General features: G+C 43.9%; 1 protein-coding gene across 1 annotated transcript in view; it reads left to right on the plus strand.

The window, feature by feature from the left end:
- Window positions 1–21252, plus strand: part of LOC127005649 (beta-galactosidase-1-like protein 2) — a 56026-nt gene that overhangs the window by 17877 nt on the left and 16897 nt on the right. The window contains exons 6-9 of the mRNA XM_050874698.1: window positions 4879–5031; window positions 9895–10041; window positions 12986–13081; window positions 18694–18788. Coding sequence (XP_050730655.1) covers window positions 4879–5031; window positions 9895–10041; window positions 12986–13081; window positions 18694–18788 — 491 coding nt within the window. The remainder of the gene's footprint in view (window positions 1–4878; window positions 5032–9894; window positions 10042–12985; window positions 13082–18693; window positions 18789–21252) is intronic.

Raw genomic sequence — 21252 nt, forward strand, 5'->3', positions numbered from 1 at the left:
CAGCTCTGGTTCCCCTTACACTCAGCTCTGGTTCCCCTCACACTCAGCTCTGGTTCCCCTCACACTCAGCTCTGGTTCCCCTAACACTCAGCTCTGGTTCCCCTCACACTCAGCTCTGGTTCCCCTCACACTCAGCTCTGGTTCCCCTTACACTCAGCTCTGGTTCCCCTTACACTCAGCTCTGGTTCCCCTCACACTCAGCTCTGGTTCCCCTCACACTTAGCTCTGGTTCCCCTCACACTTAGCTCTGGTTCCCCTCACACTCAGCTCTGGTTCCCCTCACACTCAGCTCTGGTTCCCCTCACACTCAGCTCTGGTTCCCCTCACACTTAGCTCTGGTTCCCCTCACACTTAGCTCTGGTTCCCCTCACACTTAGCTCTGGTTCCCCTTACACTTAGCTCTGGTTCCCCTCACACTTAGCTCTGGTTCCCCTCACACTTAGCTCTGGTTCCCCTCATACTCAGCTCTGGTTCCCCTCACACTCAGCTCTGGCTCTCCCTTACACAAAGCAATGGTCCCTTCAAACCTACCTCCTTTACACTATAGCTTTGGTCCCCCTCACGCCTAGCCTTATCCTCCCTTACACTTAATCTTTGTTCCCTTTACTCTTGGTCCTTGTTCCCCTCACACCTACCTACCTATTCCTGCTTCCCCTTACACTTAGTTCTTGTCTTCCTCCTTACACTTAGCCTGTATACTAGTGTCATCCTCCTCACACCCTCACATCCAGCCCTTGTCCCCCTCACACCAGCCCTTGTGCAAATATTGTCCTCCTATTGCTCTGTCCTTGTTTACCCTTTGTCCCTTTCACGCCCGAGTCTTGTTCTCCGGGTGTTCTTTAGTGCCCTTGTCCTCCAGCATACCTTGTTCACCCTTTGTTCTGTTCACGTCCAAGCCTTGTTCCCCAGGTGTCATTGTACCCTTGTCCTCTAGTATACCTTATTCTGGGGCTGGTTTTCTTTGGTCCTCCCCCACAGGTAACCGCTTTCACCATTAGTTCTCCGAATCCGCGTTTCGGCTGCCAGTGCCTGACTGATTAGCAGGTCTCTGCTGTCTCACGGCGGACACCTAGCATTTCAGGCATGACGTGTGTTTGCCTTAGTCCGGAGAGGCACGTCGCAAGCATTAAAAACACCGTGTTGGGGGAGAATGGAAAATCTGATTAAGGCTCGGAACAGCCATTGGTCTCCCAGCGGATTCAAAACACAAAGGGAAACTGGCGGCTGCTATTTCTCATATAAATATTTTTTTTTTACATTCGTCCTTGGTTTCCATTCCCTCCTCCTTCTCCATCTCCTTCTCGTCCTCGTCTGACTTCTTCTCCTCCTCCTCCTCCTCCTCCTCCTCCTCCTCTTCCGCCTTCTCCTCCTTCCCCCTCCCCTTCACTTCCAGCGAAAAGAATATTTCTTCTTATTTTCCAGTTTTCCTTTGGGAGCGTTTCACGGCGGCATTCCTCGCCTAGTCTGGGCCTCAGTTTTTTCCTTCGCCATCCTCTTTATTTTACTCGCAGCTCGGCCAGCCAGCAGTCCTCTTTGCTGACACTTTCCGCTGACTCGCCGGACGGAGGGTTTTTCCTCGCCTGATTCCCCGGGTTGAGCTAAGGGGCCGTGTTTTCCACTAAGAAGCATTCGTCTCTGGACATTTTAACTTCCGCCTCACTTTTCCCCTGACGTTTACGCGGCGCGGCAGTCCTCAGTGAGTGGCGTCTGTTTGTCGAGGCTGTGATGATTTAGCCGAGGAAAAGCGTGAGGGACTGCGGCGGGGGAGGGAGGGAGGGAGGGAGGAAGCGTGCGAGTGAGGGCCGCCGAGGGACATGATACACTGATCGGCCTCCTCAGAGTCAGGCAACGGTTTTACCTGTTTCATAACTTTCACTTTTAATCCGGACGCTTTGCCTGGTTAACTTTTCCTGTTTCGCTTTTCTGTATTTCCTTACACACCTCCTTACCTACCACCCCCCCACTCACCCACCCACCCACCTACACATACATGCATACACACACTCATACACACACACACACACACACACACACACACACACACTCTAATGACGTCATCTTCGCGGTAATCATACTTCACACTCAAAGTTCCTCCATCAGGACTTGCATAGCTGAGCAGCGTGTAAAGGCGGTTATTCGGAGCGTCAGCAGCCACAGCAAGCAGGCAGCATAAAGGCGCACTGTGCGTCGCCGCGGCAGGCTCGACAGGGCAGCATGACGATACACTAAGCGAGACTCTGCAGCACCCTTCCGGCAGCACCTCTGACCCCTCGACGAAGTGCTTCTGTAGTTACTGTTGGCTTCGTGCTGCAAGATCAATGCTTAACACGACTATAGGGAATAACTGTACATGATTTATTTTTCTTCCACGTTCTTTGTAGAAGCAAACAACAAAAAAAATCCTCGTAATCTTCCGTTGTGGCTGTTCTCTTAAGGCAGCAAAATGAATGTTTAAAATGACTATAGGAAAATAACGGCATGCTTTATTGGAATCTGCAGCGGTTGTAGCGTTGTTTAGCTCTCTGGTAGTTTTTTTTTATAAATATATCACTGACAGGAGACCGCTGGGGACTAATGAGTGCTGTCAGTTGGTATCCAAGGTTCATTTTCTTAAGACATCTTGAGAAAATGAACATTAGATACTAACTGACAGCACTCAATAGCCATCAACGGTCTCTTCTCGGAGATGTAGAAAAAGCCACCCAAAAGTTTTATTAGCAACTGCACGCAATTTCTTCTTCAGCGTTCATTGTAAAAGCGAAACAAACACACAAAAAACATCCTCGCAACCTGATCTTCCACAATCCTCAGAGTGACGGAGGGAAGGCAATCTCTCTCTCTCTCTCTCTCTCTCTCTCTCTCTCTCTCTCTCTCTCTCTCTCTCTCTCTCTCTCTCTCTCTCTCTCTCTCTCTCTCTCTCTCTCTCTCTCTCTCTCTCTCTCTCTCTCTCTCTCTCTCTCTCTCTCTCTCTCTCTCTCTCTCTCTCTCTCTCTCATAACTCCCAATCCTGTCACATCAGATTTACCAGTGTTCGTAATCCGCCGCGGGACCGTATCTTCTGTTGCGACTTTGCCCTCTCTCTCTTGGTCTCTCTCTTCTAATCCCCTCCTCGCGTCCTTCTTGGCGGCGGCGAGTTCGGAGCGGCATCGCGGCGGCCGTTTCCCTTCTCCCCTCTCCTCTCCTCTCCTCCTCGTCCTCGCCGTCGCCGCTGCCACTGGTGCTTCTGCTGTTGTTGTCGGGCCAGAACGAGGACCCGAGTTTGTGTTCCGTCATTACCAAGTTTGTCGCTGTTAACAAACTTTCTGGGAGGATCACGGACTCTGCGATCTTTTGTCTTAGGTTCACTTTTTTTTTTTCCCTTCCTCTCAGTTGATAGAAATATATGTATAGTAATCAAGCCAAGCAAAATATAAACTATTCTTTTTTGATGGGAATGTGTATAGATTAAAATGTAGATGTATATATAGATGTAAAGATGTATGGAAGATAAAAAAGAAAAGAGGAAGAAAAAGACATGAACAGATATATAGATAGATAGATAGATAAAGAGAGAGAAAGAGAGAAACAGGGGAAAGGTAAGGAACAAATAAAAAAGGACAAAACAAAACAACAACAAAACAAAAACAAAACATCCCCTTTTGTCCTTCATTTCCTTTCCTTCTTTAAACCTAACATGCCCTTCAGAGTCCCTTTCAATATCACCCAAGTATCCACCCAGCATCCATCCGTCCATCCATCCACTCATCCATCAATAACTCAGTCTGCCCATTCATCCATCTCTCACCTTTGTATCTAACTATTTATCTTACTCCATCTGTATTTGCCCATCCCTATACATATTTTGCCCCTTCATCACCCTTGCAGTACCCCCTTCACCCCTTCGCTTACATGTTCTTGCCCCCTTCCCCCTCCCATCACCACCTTGCAGAACTCCTTCCTTGGCATTCCTACACCCTCATTTGCATGCTGTTTTTGTTCTCTTACAGCGCTGTCTCAAAGAACCTAAAGCTCTCCTATATTTTGTTCTCCTCCCGAAATTGACCTCTCTTTCGGGCACCTTTTTTGATTTTTTTTTTAGGAGCAGCGAGTAGCGGGCTTTTTTTATTTTTTATTATTGTTTCCTTTTTTGTGCCCTTGAGCTGCCTCCTTTGCTGTAAAAAAAAAGGAAAAAAAAAGTACTAACGCATTGCTCTTGAAAGCCCTCCTTGTGTCTCATCTTTGCAGTTCCGTCATATTCCTCTCACATTCCCTCTCCGTATCTTCTCTTTGCAGTATCAACACATTCCTCTTGAAAACCCTCCTCCTCTTTACATCCCCTTCTTTTTCCTTCTTCTTCCGTCTCCTCTTCATGTCGCAACGCATTCCCCTCCTTCCCATGTCGCCTTCCTCTTGATAAAAAAAACTTATGAATGCATCCTCTTGAAACCTCCTCTTTATGTCACCTTGCAGTATCAACACATTCCTCTTGAAAACCCTCCTCCTCTTTACATCCCCTTCTTCCTTCCCATGTCGCCTTCCTCTTGATAAAAAAAACTTCTGAATGCATCTTCTTGAAACCCCCCCTTTATGTCACCTTGCAGCATCAACTCATTACCCTTACATCCCCTCCTCACGTCTCCTTCCTCTTGATGAAAAAAAAACTTCTGAATGCATCCTCTTGAAACCTCCTCTTTATGTCACCTTGCAGTATCGACACATTACCCTTACACCCCCTTCTCACGTCTCCTTCCTCTTGATAAAAAAAACTTCTGAATGCATCCTCTTGAAAACTCCTCTTTATGTCACCTTGCAGCATCAACTCATTACCCTTACACCCCCTCCTCACATCTCCTTCCTCTTGATAAACTCCTCCCCCTCTGAACGTCCCCCTCTTTGCAGTGCTGATGACCGCCAACTTCAAGGGCAATGTGGCTGAGAACCTTGACGCCCTGAAGCAGCTGCAGCCCAACCGCCCCCTCTGGACGATGGAGTTCTGGACGGGCTGGTTCGATCACTGGCTCTCCGGCGTGCACGTTACTTGGTCCCCCGAGAGTAAGTTGAGGCGAGCCACGAGGCCACATTGCGGTAACCTTCTTGGGGCTTCTGGCTTCCTTGGTTCCATCCCTTCCTTCCTTCTCCTGTCTGTCTGTCTGTATGTATGTATGTATGTGTCTGTCGGTCTCTGTCTATCTGGGTATCTGCTTCTGTGTCTCTTCCTCTCTCTCTCTGTCTGTCTGTCCGTTTCTGTCTATCTCTATTACTCGCTATCTTTGTTTTCTCTCTCTCTCTCTCTCTCTCTCTCTCTCTCTCTCTCTCTCTCTCTCTCTCTCTCTCTCTCTCTCTCTGCTTGCTTGCCTCACTGACTGACTGACTTTTCTTTCTTTTTCCTCTTCCTTTCCTTTTTTCCTTCCCTTCGTTCGTTGATTTTGCTTCCTTCCTCTTTTCTTCATCCCTCCTCTGTTTTATGTCTCAATGTTTTCCTTTTTTTTTCTTTGGAGTTCTTTGTTTTTTCTTCTCTATCTTTTTTTCTGTTTTATTCTGCTATTTTTTTGCTAGTTTTCGTATTTTTTATGTGTTGCCTATAGCGCAGGTAGGCTCTCTTGAGGGGCCTCTTTGACGACCCCTGCCCGTTAGTGGTGCAGGCGAATTTTATTTATAGTGGCTGCCGTGATGTATGGCTCTTGCTTGGCCCATGCTGCCCCCCGGTGCTTCACTTAACTTTTTTTTGTCTCATTTTTATTCCTGTATGTCTTTTCATTATTGATTTTCTTTTTATGCTTCGTCTTCTTCTTCTTCTTCTTCTTCTTCTTCTTGGATCTTCTTCTTTTTCTTCTTCTTCTTTTACTTTTTCTTCTTCTTCTTAGATATTTCGCCTAGTCATTTTTTTTAATCTTATTCTTTTGATTTTTTTTCAATAGGTACTAATACTTCTACTTTTCTTATATCTACTTATTAATTTATCTATCTATCCATCTATCTATCTATCTATCTATCCATCTATCCCCCTTGCTTTTATTACCATCTTCAATTTCCTCAATCATCTAATTTACCCATTCCGTCTTTTGCTCTTTTTCTTTCCACTATACTTCAACTACTATGCCTTTTCTTTTACGTCTTGCTTGTTCTGATCACACTCCCTCAAATTACTCCCTTTTATCATCTTGTATAATTTCCACCTTTTTCCCCGCGGGCAGCTGTTCCCCGCCTCATAAACACGGCGCGATGGAGAGCACAATACAAAGCCACAACAACAACATACACACACACACACACACACACACACACACACACACACACACACACGGACAGGAACTATAAATTAATCGAGTCTCTGATATACATACGCGCAGCGCCGGTCCGTTCATTACTGGGCCATTCTTTACCGACACACACACACACACACACACACACACACACACTATTATTACCTTATAAATAGATTAACCTGTCGTGTTGATTCGCTCGTTACAGTAAATACAATCAGTGCGTTACGTTATAGCCAGGAGGAGTTCTCAGTCAGTGGGTTAACTGGGATGCTTCGTAATGCTAGTGTTTATGTTTTGTTAGATTCACCTTCAGGACATGTGTTAGTGATGATGTTTCTATGTCAAGAGGTTAAGCTTATGTTTTTTTTTTTTTCAACAAAGGAGACAGCTCAAGGGCACAAGAAAAGGAAACAATAATAGAAAAGCCCGCTACTCGCTGCTCCTACAAAAAAGAACCATAAGAGGTGGCCGAAAGAGAGGTCAATTTCTGTTTCTTTGTTTCGTCCATCTAACATCCTTCCCGTTACCTTATCCTCTATCTCTTCTCTTTTCTCCTCTTCTCTTCATTTCACTTCACCTCTCTTCCCTTTCGGTTCGTTTCCTTCCATTCTCTTCCCTTTTCTACCAGCTCCTTTTTCCTTCTCCTACTTCTCCACCCATCTACCAAACTCTCTCTTCCTCATCCCTTTCCTTTCCCACATTCCATTCTTCACCACTAGAGTGCTTATATCCTTGTATCCTTTCCCTTCTTTCCTTCTTTTTCTCCCTTTCATTTCTTCTGTGTTCATCCATCCTTTTCCCTTCCTTCCTTCCTTTCTTATTTTTTCTTTCTTATCTATTACTTTCCTTTCTTCTTTCTTCTTTCCTTCCTTCCTTCCTTCCTTCCTTCACCCTCACATCCACCGGTCACTATCTCCACGCCCTTGATCCATCCATTCCCGGCCTTTACCTACCCCCTTTCTCCTCCTCCTCCTCCTTCTCTCTCTCTCTCTCTCTCTCTCTCTCTCTCTCTCTCTCTCTCTCTCTCTCTCTCTCTCTCTCTCTCTCTCTCTCTCTCTCTCTCTCTCTCTCTCTCTCTCTCTCTCTCTCTCTCTCTCTCTCTCTCTCTCTCTCTCTCTTCCTTCCATGTCTTCCGTCCCTCCATTCACCGTTTAATGTTTCCTCCATTTCCTTTCCTTTCCTCTCCTCTCCTCTCCTTTCCTTTCCTTTCCTTTTCTTCCCTCTTTGTCTCTCTACCTATCCAGTCAGTCACTTCTTTATGCTCTTTCTCTTTCCCTTTTCCCTTTTCTTTCCGACCCCCTTCCCTCTCTCCCTCTCCCTGCCCTTAAATCTAGACAGCCACAGTTTATTCCCTTCTTCCTCCTCCTCCTCCTCCTCCTCCTCCTTTCCGTTCTCAATTTAGCCCGTCACCGTTCCCTATCCTCCCTCCCTCCTTTTCTTGTTCTCCCTGCCTTTCCTCCCTTTCCTCTTCCTTCCTCTCCGTTTCTTTCTCCTCCCCCCCCCCTCCCCCTGTTCCCTCCCAGTCACTGATCCCTTGCCTTTTTCCCTCCCCTTCCCTTCCATCACTATCCTTTCCCTTTCTTTCCCCTCCCTTCCCCTCCTTAATATCTCTTTCTTTCCCTTCCTTTACTATCCCCTTCCTTCCCTTCTCTTTCCTCCCCTTCCCTTCCTTTCCCTCAGCACGCTATCTCTTCCCTTCCCTTCCCATCCTTTCCCTTATCTTCCCTTCCTTTCTCTTCCCTTACTATCCCTTCCATTACTATCCCGTCCCTTCCCATACTATCCCTTCCCTTCCACTGTCACGCTATCTCTTCCCTTCCCATCCCATGCTTTCCTTTATCTTCCCTTCCATTCTCTTCCCTTACTATCCCTTCCCATCCCTTTCCTTACTCTCCCTCTACCCACTCTTCCTTTCCCTCCCTTCCCTTCCCTCCCCTCAGCACGCTATCCTGTACACGTCCCCTCCGATTACTCAGCCTGTGCCTTGCCCTGACACCCCCCAGATTACACATTCAGTATTCATATGTCGCCCGGAAAATAGGTCTCCCTTAGCTCTATGGAAAGTGGCCGACCTGCTGAATCCATTACTATGGAGAACGCCCCCGCCCACCCCATGGATTGTTGTGGTGCTGTTTCTTTGCTGGTGCACGTGAAGATATAAGACAAGGTAGAAAAGAAGGAAGTGAGGAAAGAAGGAAGGAAGTTAGGAAGGAAGGAAGAAAGGAGGGAAGGAAGAAAGAAAGAAAGAGAGAAAGAAAGAAAGACAGAGGGAGGGAGGGTTCGGATAAGGGAACTAAGAAATCGATTTGGTGAGGAAAGAAAGAAAGAAAGAAAGACAGAGAGAGGGAGGGAGGGTTCGGAAAAGGGGGAAAAATAAATAGTTCGATGAGGAAAGAAAGAAAGAAAGGAAGAAAGACAGACAGACAGACAAACAAACTGAGAGGAAGAAGGAGGGATGGAGGGTCGCAAAAGGGATGGGGGGGGGGGGGATCGTTTGGGTAGGATGGATGCAAATTGTCAGTCAGCGATTTGGCAGCTGAGATCATGTTTTCTTGCAAGACTTCACACGCGTAAAAGTCAAAGGTTTTCTGCGAGTTTTATTTTACCCCTTTTTTTTCTGGCGTAGCGGAGGAAGTCGTAGTAAATGAATGGATAGTTTTTGACGCCGAAATGGTATATATGTATGCTTGTATAGTCCTGGAGGTTGTGGTTTTGTGATAGGAAATGCCTTTTTTTTTCCTCTCTCTCTCTCTCTCTCTCTCTCTCTCTCTCTCTCTCTCTCTCTCTCTCTCTCTCTCTCTCTCTCTCTCTCTCTCTCTCTCTCTCTCTCTCTCTCTCTCTCTCTCTGTATTATGTAAACCGTTATTCTGTCTACGCTTTGTTGTTTTTGTTTCTTTTTTCTTATTTTGTCTATCTCTGTACTCGTTTTTCTTTTGTTTTCTTTTTTCTTTTTTCTTTTTCTACTAGTTCCTGCTCTTTTTTATTAATATCTGATGTATTTCCTTCTGGTTCTTGTTCTTCATTTTCCTCTTTTTTCTTCTTCTTCTCTTTCTCTTTCTCCTTGACTTCATCTCTACGCAGTTCGTAATGGGTAGCTTTATTTAACTCTAACCAGTCCTTCTTTTTCTTCTTTTCCTTTTTCTTCTTTTCTTCTTCTTTTCCTTGTCCTTCTTCTTCCTTTTTCACCCCCTTGACATCATCTCCACACACGTTCATAATGAGTAGCTTTATTTAACTCTAACCAGTCCTTCTTTTTTCTTCTTTTCTTCTTCTTTTCCTTGTCCTTCTTCTTCCTTCTTCACCTCCTCCCCATCATCCATCATCTCCACGTTCATGCTGGGTGGCTTTATGTTTTTATTAACCAGTCTCGCGCCCTCTCCTGAAAGTCCCCTCTCTCGTAGGTCTGTCTGTATCCCTTTACACTACTTACTCGTCTTCTTCTTCTCTTTTCTCATGATGTGCCTGTACTATTTTATTCTCCTTCCTCTTCTTCCTTCTTCTTTATTGCCTTGACATCTCTACTACGCATGTTCATAATGGGTGGCTTTATCTAACTCTAAAACCAGTAGTAGTAGTAGTAGTAGTAATAGTAGTAGTGGTAGTAGTAGTAGTAGTATCATTCATTTCTTTATTTTCCTTTCCTCCACAGACTTCGCCACGGCTCTCGAGACCATCATGATGTACAACTCATCCGTCAATTTTTACATGTTTATCGGGGGCACCAGCTTCGGCTTCATGTCTGGTGCGAACATCATCACCGGATGGCCCCACTATGCCCCACAGGTGTCCTCTTACGGTAAGTCAGTTGGGCAGTCACTCGGGCAGCCTAAGTCAGTATTTCCACGCTGTTTTATTATGTCCTGCTGGGTGCTCGTCTTCGCGTCTCCCGACATAAGAACATAAGAAGAGTGCAAGAGGCTGGTAGGTCTATGTAAGGCAGCTCCTGTGAACCTAACCCCACCTAACATCCCTATCTATGATCTGAGCTGCTCCGTTGATGTTTTATTTGTCTTTCTTTGTGTAGTTACAGTTTTCCTTCTTCTAGTTGAGGTCTGGTGATTCCTGTCAGCCTTTTGCTCTTCTTCATTCTCTTCCTCTTTGCTTCTCCTCTTTTTTATTCTTCTTGTTCTTGTTTGTTTTTTGTTCTTCTTGTTGTTCTTGTTTTTTTCTCCTCCTTCTCCCTTCATCGATATCAGTTTCTCCTAGTCTTTTAACTTTCTTCTTCTCCTCCTCCTCCTCCTTCTCCTGCTTTTCGGTTCTCTTCTTCTTCTTCTTCTTCTTCTTCTTCTTCTTCTTCTTCTTCTTCTTCTTTTTTTCTTTTTTTTTCTGCTCCTATTCCTATATATTCGTACATAATCAACATCATCCTTATCTTCCTCTTCCGCCTTCCGTTCCTCCTCCTCCTCCTCCTCCTCCTCCTCGTCAACTTCGTCCCTGTTCGTCTTCCTCTTCCTCCTCCTTCTTCTCTTTTCTCTGCCAACAACGTCACGCCTCACCATTACAAGTCTAGGAATTCTCTCTCTCTCTCTCTCTCTCTCTCTCTCTCTCTCTCTCTCTCTCTCTCTCTCTCTCTCTCTCTCTCTCTCTCTCTCTCTCTCTCTCTCTCTCTCTCTCTCTCTCTCTCTCTTTTATGTCTGTCGTTTCTTCTTCTTCTTCTTCTTCATTTGTGATAAGGTGTTTCTTTTACCCTCCTCCTCCTCCTCCTCCTCCTTTTTCTTCTTCTTCTTCCCCCTCCTCCTCCCTAATTCCCTGTTTTCTTGGAAGTCTTGAAGATAATGTAAGGTAACTCTCTCTCTCCCCTTCTCTTTCTCTCCTCTCCTCTCCTCTATCTCTCGCCTTCTTCCTCTCACGTCTAATCATTGCCTTGCAGCATCCGGCCTCTTCTTCTTCTTCTTCTTCTTCTTCTTCTTCTTCTTCTTCTTCTTCTTCTTGTGACTATGATTTTGATTGTTTAACTTTTTTTCTTCTTTTTTTTTCTTCTTTTCTTGTTTTGTCTTTTTTCTCTCCTTCCGTATTCGTATTCTTCTTTTTCTTCGCATTTTTCTTGTTTTTTCTTCGTTTTCTCCTTCTTCTGTCTTAATATTTTTCTTCTCCGTCATTCTCTCTTCCTCCTCCATCTGTCTCCCTTCTCCCATTTTTCTCTTCCTCTTCTTTTTCTTTTTCTTCTTCTTTTCCTTTTCTTCTTTTTTTTTCTTTTTCTTCTTTTTTCTTCTTCTTCTTCTTCTTCATCTTCATCTTCATCTTCTTCTTCTTCTTCTTCTTCTTCTTCTTCCTCCTCAACCTTTGTCTGCTGTGACGCACTTCCTTTCCACTATTTGAATTTTTCCAACTATTTCATTTTTTTTCATGAAGTTAGTTATTTTTTTGCTACCTGGAAACTGTATTTCTAAGGCTTTCTTCTTCTTCTTCTTCTTCTTCTTCTTCTTCTTCTTCTTCTTCTTCTTCTTCTTCTTCTTCTTCTTCTTCTTCTTCTTCTTCTTCTTCTTCTTCTTCTTCTTCTTATTATTATTATTATTATTATTATTATTATTATTATTATTATTATCATTATTATTATTATTAGTAGTAGTAGTAGTAATAGTAGCAGTAGTAGTAGTATCATTATTATTATTATTATTATTATTATCATCATTATTATTATCATATTACCATCGTTATCCCTGCAGCTTGAGCCCATTATATGCGCATCAATGAAAATGTTGTATGTGTGTGGCGACGGAAAGGAGGAGAAGACGCCGCGCAGCCCAGGACGAATTTTAATGAGCTTTAGCGTTCGTTCTTGACATAATAATAATAATAATAATAATAACAACGATGGTGATAATAATGCCAATAATAATGCTAATAATAATAATGATAACACTGACACTACGAATGATGAATGTAGTAAAATCGTTCCGTGCGTAATAATATTGCAGAAACTTTATGTCGTTCAGGATTTTTGGTCATCATTATTTATTATTAATTATTATACAACAACAACACCCACCTCCACAAGCTTCAACAACAACAAACAACACCAACAGCAACACAAACACTTTCCAACGAGCCTTCTTTTCAGTCTCCTAAGTTATTTATAGCACATTGACAAAACACAACTTATTTCACGCATCTTCTTATTTTTTTGTTTTCGTTCGTCTTTCTGTTCCTCTCGGCGACAGGTGCTCAGGTATTACGACAGTAGTTGGTGCTAATTTATTAACCTGTAATGATGTCTTTGCCCTCCACGTCTCCTGAAGGCCGGTAACAACACCAATAACAACGTCAGTAATAATAATAATGATAATAATAATAATAATAATGATAATAATGATAATAATTACACTCCCCTCAAAAACACTTCTCTTAACACAGCCTTTCTCACCCCTCTTCCTATACTCCCCCACATATCCACCCTACACACCCCTTACTCACCCCTACACCATTGTACACCACGACATATACCCCCTACAGCCCCCCTACTCACCCCTTCCTCCCTCCCCTCAGACTACGATGCCCCTTACTACACATTCCCCTTTCTCACCCCTTCCCTGCCACACATCCAGACACATGCCACGAAACACACACCCTTCCTCATCCTTATCCATCAACAACCTACCTTCACATACCCCTTACAGATTCCCACTCACCCCCTTCCCCCTCCCCAACACGTTCCCCTTAATACACACCTTTCCTTATCCCCATACCTCCACAACCCCTCTACACATACCCCTTCTCACCTCTTCCCCCTTCCCCCCCAGATTACGATGCGGTGCTGACGGAGGCCGGGGACTACACGGAGAAATATGACATTGTAAAGGAGATCTTCGCCCGCTACAACCCGCTAGAGGGCATTGGTGAGTGACCCGTGACTCTCTTCTCTCTTCTAACTAAGTCGAATATACAGGAAAGTTGGGTACATGTGTATAGTACGTGCGAGTCTAGTAGTCTAGCAAAACATTCAACTCAAACAAGAACTCAACATGTAAAGACTCTCGTGGTCGTTGTGGAAGAGTTTCAATCCTTTCCATCTGGGAGAATCGTAGGGTAGGATTCCCCCTTTAAAGATGTGATTCGACGTCTACGCGCTGTGACCTTCTTCTGTCTTAAAGTGAGGGATGTCTAGTATACGTATGTCTGAGTACGAGTGAATGCAAACAAACACTTAATACTAAGCACACACACTACGTATATAAACATCCTTTTACACACCTATGGAAGAATCTCATCACTATCAAGGTTCCAAAGACAGAGCGTGGGAGAGAAATAGGGAGCGAGACAAAAGAAGGATGTCAGAGAGGGATTACTACACAAGCAGCTGAACACACTATAGAAACATCCCTTTAACACACGTATGGAACGATCACATCACTAGCAGGGTACAGAGGACGGAGCGCGGGAGACAGAAATAAAGAGACAAAGGAGGGAGACTGTAAGTGATTAAGGGAGTAGAAAGTTTAAGGATGGAGTGAGTGAAATATGGAAAGAGAGAGACAAAGTGGAGTATCATAGAGGGAGGGAGTAAGAGACGGAAGAGAGCGAGAAGAGAATTTATGGAAGCAGTATTGAAGTAAAGAGAGAAGACAAAGGAGGAGTGTGAGGGAGTACGAGGAGATGCTGTACATAGATGGTTTAAATGAAGGGAAGAAGAAGGGAAGGAGGTAAAGGAGAAATTTTGCCACTGATGAAGAAAGTAAGATGAGGAGAGAGAGAGAGAGAGAGAGAGAGAGAGAATGGAGGGTGACAAAGAAATGTGTTAGAGAAGAAGGGATTAAGGGAAGGAGACACTGTGCATATAGAAGATAACAGAGAGAGACAAAAGGAAAGTAGCAAACGAGAAAATATCACTAGAGAAGAAAGTGAGGGAGAAAGAAGGATAAACGAGAGGGAGTGGAGGGTGACAAAGAAAGGTGAATGATAGAGAAGGGGAAGAGGTCACTGTATATAGAAGGTAACAAGGAAAGATGGAAAGAGGGAAGAAGGAAGCGAAAGGGATCATCTGCCACTAATAAACAGATGAAGAAAACAAGGGAAGATCAAAGAAGGGCGAGAGAGGGACAGAGAGAGGAAGGAACAACCGCATATATATGGAAAGCTACGCATCGGCTCTTATTCACTCACCTAACGCCGTCCTTTGTTTTGGAGACGCAAGCATTAGCCTCGAGCTCCTTCATGCCCGTCAGCGCGTGTAGGTACCTCTGGGGGTGACACCTTCCGCCCGAGACGCTGAGGGAGGGAGAGAGAGAGAGAAGAAGGTGTTAAAGGTGAGGAGAGGAGCAGATTTATTGATGGAGTGCCTTGGTTCTTCTAGTGGTTGTGGGATGTTTTTTTTTTTTTTTTACATACGTAGTCGAAAGAGGAGAAAAATATTAGGTGTGGAAATGGTTGTAATTGTGACTAATCTTGTCTAATTGATGGTCGTTTGATAGAAAGACAGATAGATATATAAAAGAGTTGGATATAGATAGATATATTGAGAGTTAAATAGACGTAAATGGATAGATAGAGAGAGATAGACAGATAGATTGGATAGATATATGGAGTTAAGAGCGATATATTTAGATAGATAGAAGTAGATATATAGAAAGATGGAGATAGATAGAGAGACAGGCACAGCCAGAGAACAAAGAAAAAGAAGACACCGAGACAAAGAATAAGTCCGCGAAAGAAAAAGGCGAGACAAAGACAAGTAAAGAAAGGAAGACACAGAGACGAAAACGAAGACAGCAAACCAGACACTACAAACAAACACACACACACACAAAAAAAAAAAATGAAAAATGAAAAAAACCAAAAACAAAATAATAATAAAAACAGACAGATAGACAGACGCACTACACATGACCAAAAAAAGACAAAAAGACAGAAGAAAATCACGGACACAAAACGTAAAACAAAACAGAAAAAAGAATCAAAAGACAGACAAAGATACAGAGACACGGAAACAAGAGTGAACGAAGGAGAGAGAGAGAGAGAGAGAGAGAGAAATAAGAATACAAACTGACAGAACAGACAAAAGAAACGAAGACAGACGAAGAGAAAGAGAGAAAGAAAGTGAGTGACAGAGGGACAGACATAAAGACGGAGAAAGACAGAGAGAGCATAAGAGACAGCCAGAGGGAGGGAGAGAGAGGGAAGGAGGGAGAGAGGGAGGGAGTCAGGGAGTGTTGGCAGCTGAAAATGATTTAGTGGGCCCGGAAATTGTATGGAAGACAGAATGGTGCATCTCAGCCTGCCGAAATGTGTGACGGACTTGGCAAAGGGGGTCGCCGCTTCTCCCCCCGCGCGCTCTCTGGCGGCACGAATCGAAACTTGACTTGATCGCAGTTTCCAAAGACTGAACCCCGACCAAGAACGTGTGTGTGTGTGTGTGTGTGTGTGTGTGTGTGTGTGTGTGTGTGTGTGTTTGCTGTGATGGTTGTCGGCGAAGGGAAGTGAAAGAAGAGACGAGGGAGGGAGAAATGATTATTGTGAAGTGTATCGCGTGAGGCTATACACGATCGCAGTTTCCAAAGACCTAATCCCAACTATGTATGAGTGTGTGTTTAAGTTTTATGTGATGTTTGTTGGCGAAGGGATATAAAGTAAGAGAAGAGGGAGGGAATGAATAGTCAGTGTGAGTCAGACTTTTCTTTAGTGAATTCATAAACTATATATCACATGCAACTCAGAGTACGATAATGTTTCTTTGTTTCTGACGTTGGCTGGCGAAGGGAGGTAAAAGAAAAGAAAAAAAAGGGAGGAAAATAATCATTGTAAAGTGTAGCGCGTGAGACTCTTAACTTGATCGTAGTTTCCAAAGACTGAACCTTAAGTACGAGAGCGTCTTTTTTTATGTTTACTATGACGTTGGTTGGCGAAGGGAAGTAAACGAGGAGAAGAAGAATCGTTCTGTGTGTCTATCTTTTTCCCTTTCAGTTTCTTTCTTTCTTGCTTTCTTTTCGTTCTACTTTCATGACTTGTATCACAGTTTCCAAAGACAACAGTTTAAGTACGACTGTTTGGGTTTGCTGTGACGTTGGTTGGCGAAGGGAAATAAAAGCGGAAAAGAGGGAGAGAAGAATCGTAATGTGAGTCCAATTCTTTTATCTTTTTAGTTTGGAGTGAATTCATGACTTGTATCACAGTTCCCAAAGACAAACAACTAAGTAGGTACAAGTTGGGTTTGCTGTGACACTGGTTGGCGAAGGGAAATAAGAGAAGACAAGAGAGAGGGAAGAATCGGTATGAGTCGGATTTTTTTTGTGAATTCATGACTTGTATCACAGTTTCCGAAGACGATCATTTAAGTACGACTGTTTAGGTTTGTGTGACGCTGGTTGGCGAGGGGAAATAAGAGAAGAAAAGAGAGGGCGAAGAATAATCGTTGTGAGTCAAACGTTTGTGTTCTTTGGAGTGAATTCATGACTTGTATCACGGTTTCCTAAGACAACCTTTTAAGTACGACTGTTTGGGTTTGCTGTGACGCTGGTTGGCGAAGGGAAATCAGGGAAGAGAAGAAAGAGCGAAAAACAGGCAGTGAGTCAATCTTTTCTTCTTTTGTTTGGAGTTTCATGGAGCGGATTCATGGCTTGTATCGCAGTTTCCAAAGACAACCATTTAAGTACTACGACTGTTTGGACTCGCAGTGACGTACGTTAGCGAAAGAATATATAAAAAAAACATTAGAAAAAAAGTAACGATTGTGAGGCAGTGTTTTTATAGAGAATTCATGAAGTATATAGCATGCAGCCCAGCTTAATCGCAGTTCCAAAATAAGATCTACATTCTGAAACACGTCGGAGCTTACACACCAACATTTGATAAGGCTTTCGTAGAGGTTATTGTTGTGTGGGGTATATACGTGGGTAGTTTGATGAGCCTAGTGATAGTTTAACAAGTCTTCTGCACCACGAATATCAAAAACACACTCATGAGGACCCGACTAATCTCCCTTGTGGCTCTTAAGAGGTATTTGTTGTAGGAGCCTAAAAGCGTCCGAGAAAACGTGCCTAAGTAAACCCCAAAACCGTGAAAGATCAGGTTTTCAGAGACGCGCTCAAAAAGAAAACAAAAAAAGGAAGGAAAGAAGGACCCCCCCAAAAAAAAGGAAGGAAAGAAGACCCCCCAAAGGAAAAAAAAGAAGGAAAACAAAACAAAGAGGAAGGAAAAAGGAAGGAAAGAAGATCCCCCTCCCAAAAAGAAAGGAGGGAAAGAAGACATCCTCCAAAGAAAAAAGGAAGGAAAAAAAGGAAGGAAAGAAGATCCCCCCCAAAAAGAAAGGAAGGAAAGAAGACCCCCAAAGAAAAAATGAAGGAAAAACAAAACAAAAAGGACGGAAAACAAAACAAAACAAAAAAAAGACCCCCTCAAAAAAAAAAAGGAAAGAAGAAACAAACAAACAAAATGCAAGGAAAGCAGGTCTCCCCAAAAGAAATGAAAGGATAAAAAAAGGAAAACAAAACAAAACAAAAGGAAGGAAAGAAGACCCCCTCAAAACAACAACAACAACAACAACAACAACAACAACAACCGACGAGGCAAAATTTTCAAGCATTCATGAAGTGTATAGCGCGTGTGAAGTATTAGTGAAGGAAGTGAGGTATGAATTTCCTGGAAGGGGCAATAGCCTGCATTATAATATCGGGCGCCATAAAACGAGGGTAGAATGATATTAATTTTGAGATATGAGTCTAGAGAGGGAGGGGGAGAGGAAGGAGGGGGGGAGAGAGAGTGTGTGTGAGAGAGAGAGAGAGGAAGGAACCTGGAAATGCGTTAGGGGCAGACAGACTATATATGTATGGGTCATTTTCTTTATTAAACATTTCGGCGCCATAGCATACACACACACACACACACACACACACACACACACACACACACACACACACACACACACATTTGACAAGGTATTCGTAAGAGTCTTGGGGGCGGTATTGCAATGGGGTGAGGGAGGAGTTAGTTTTATGAGCCTGGTGGTGGCAGTCTGACGAAGCTTCTGGATAGCATGACCGTGCAGAAAAAAACACTCCTGAAAACCCGATTAATCTCCTTTTTTGGGGGTCCTATTCAAGTTGTTGATGTGAGTGGCGGAAGCGTCTGAGAATACTGACACATGTAGTTTGTATGACATGTCCTGGGCTCGATTAACTGTCTATCCACCCATCTATCTCTATATTTTTATTTGTCTATCTATCTATCAATTATCATGCATCTATTTATCTGTCTGATGTGATGACCGTCCTGTTGTCGATAATCTGTTTATACACACCTACCTATCTGTCTATCTTCCTATCTGGCTATCTATCAAATATCAATCTATGTATGAATCTATCTTTCTATTTCATGTGATGCCCGTCAATAAGCTGTCTATATTCATCTACCTATCAACCTGCCTTTCTATCTACATATTTATCTATCTACCTACCTTCTTATCTACTTATCTTTCTATCTCTATCTACCTGTCTAACCATCTCCCTGTGTGTTGCAGTGGAGCACCCCGAAGCCCCCCCGCAGCGGACCAAGACGGCCTACCCCTCCGTCGCCATCACCGAGGCCATAGACTTCCCCACCCTCATCGCCCAGGTAAGTTCCGCTCCTTATGATCAAAGCGGCACAGGTGAACGTTTCCGCTACCTGTGCACCAGTCGAGGAAGTAGGCGTTGGTGCACGAGTGTGTCATCATTATCATCATTATCATTGTTATACTCAGCCATTACTAATCTGTTCCGGAAGAAAGACCTTCCCTAATGTTCTCCACCTCTCTCTGATGTCACTGTACTTCGTCCTGCTCTTGGAATGCTTTAATTTGTTAGTCTCAGCAACATAATAACAGAGAGCGACATAGGGAGGGAGCCACAGAGAACCACAAATCTACGAAGAGCCACAAAGAGCCACAGAGAGTCACAATGAGTCACAGAAAGCCACAGAGAGCCATATAGAGCAGCAGAGAGCCAAGGGTTATGTTCGAGTAATGTTCCCATATAATGTTCCCATAAAACTGAAACAAGTGTATTGGGTGAACGTTGCCATATTAGCGCAGTGTACCTCAAACGGCTAAGTAGCTTCTTTAACAGTAGCTACACACACAATCAATTCGCTAAGCACTCAGGATGGCAAAAAAAAAAAAAAAAAAAAAAGAAAAGCCACCCCTGAACTGTAAAAAACGAGGCCGTGGCGATCACATGACACAGGTTCACGCGTCACGCTAGTGGTTGGCCTTTCCTGGCAGGCCCCCAAGTGTTTGGCTTCGAGGGCTGGCTGCCATCGTCCTCTGGGTTCGCACGTGTTGGCGGGAGGGGGCGGGAGAGGGACTGGGGGGGACAATCTCAAGGGTCCGTCTTTCCGCTGCACTCTGAATAATGGTGTGAGATAAACCGTTTTCGTTTAGTGTTTGGTAAATGTGAGTGAATGGTGACTACGAAAAGGATCATGGAATTCGGCTCTCTGTTTGTCTTTATTTTATGTGATATCCAAGCCTAGTAGTCTGCCGAGTGTCTATTTTTTCACTGTACTCAGAATAATGGTGTGAGATAAACCGTTTTCGTTTCGTGTTTGATAAATGTGAGTGAATGGTGACTATAAAGGGATCATGGAATTCGGCTCTCTGTTTGTCTTTATTTTACGTGATATCTAAGCCTAGTAGTCGTATGGAGTATGCATCTCACGTGTGGGGGGGCTCCACCCACACAGCTCTTCTGGACAGAGTGGAGTCTAATGCTCTTCGTCTCATCAGCTCTCCTTCTCTTACTGATAGTCTTCTACCTCTTAAATTTCGTCGCGATGTTGCCTCTCTTTCTATTTTCTATCGATATTTTCACGCTGACTGCTCTTTTGAACTTGCTAACTGCATGCCTCCCCCCTTCCCGCGGCCTCGCCACACACGACTTTCTGATCAAGCTCATCCCTATACTGTCCAAACCCCTTATGCAAGAGTTAACCAGCATCTTCACTCTTTCATCCCTCACGCTGGTAAACTCTGGAACGATCTTTCTTTATCTGTATTTCCTCCTGCATACGACTTGAACTCTTTCAAGAGGAGGGTATCAGGACACCTCTCCTCCCGAAATTGATTTCTCTTTTTGACCACTCTATTTAGGAGCAGTAAGTAGCGGGCTTTTTTTTCATTATTGTTTTCTTTTTTTTCTTTACGCCCTTGCACTGTCTCCTCTGCTGTAAAAAAAAAAGTCTGCCGAGGGTCTATTTATTTCGCTGCACTCAGAATAATGGTGTGTGATAACCCGTTTTCGTTTCGTGTTTGGTAATGAGTGAATGGCGACAACAAAACTGAGCATAGACCACAGCTCTTTATTTATCCTTATTTAACTTGATATCTTAGCTTTGTAGTCTGCAGTAGTAAGGATTAGGCATCGACGAGGGGGGTACCAAGCTAAATCACTGTAGAGGATCGGCAATAGAAAATTATATTTATGTGGTGATGACGGTGAGGCTCATTCATCGACTTACCTCCCTACCTTTCCATACTCTGTCTTTCCATCTTCTATCTGTCTACGAATCTCTCCATCTCTCCATGTGTTGCAGTGGAGCCACAAAGAGCCACAGGGAGCCACAGGGAGCCACAGTCACAAAAAAATACAAAGAGCCATGAAGGGCCACAGAGAGCCACGGAGAGCCACAGAGAGCCACAAAGAGCTACAGAGAGTCATAAAGCCACAGAGCTACGGGGAGCCGCACAGAGTCACGGAGAGCCACAAAGAGCCACAGAAAGCCACAAAGTTACAAAAATACATAAAGAGCTACAGAGAGCCACAGATAGCCACAAAGAGCCACAGAAAGCCACGGAGAGTCACAGAGCCACAAAGAGCCACAGAGAGCCACAGACAGCCACACAGGGTCACCGTAAATGCGTTAAAAAGAGAGAAAAAGGGACAATGGAGGTTACGACTTCAATTACGGGTCCAGTCTTGGCACTCGACGAGGAAATATAAGGATTTTTACGATTGCTTCACCTCCTCTCACTCACCCTCACGCACACGCACACGCACGCACACACACACACACACACACACACACACACACACACAAGCGC

The sequence above is a fragment of the Eriocheir sinensis genome, chromosome 3 (genome assembly GCF_024679095.1).
Source record: "Eriocheir sinensis breed Jianghai 21 chromosome 3, ASM2467909v1, whole genome shotgun sequence".
NCBI lineage: Eukaryota > Metazoa > Arthropoda > Malacostraca > Decapoda > Varunidae > Eriocheir > Eriocheir sinensis.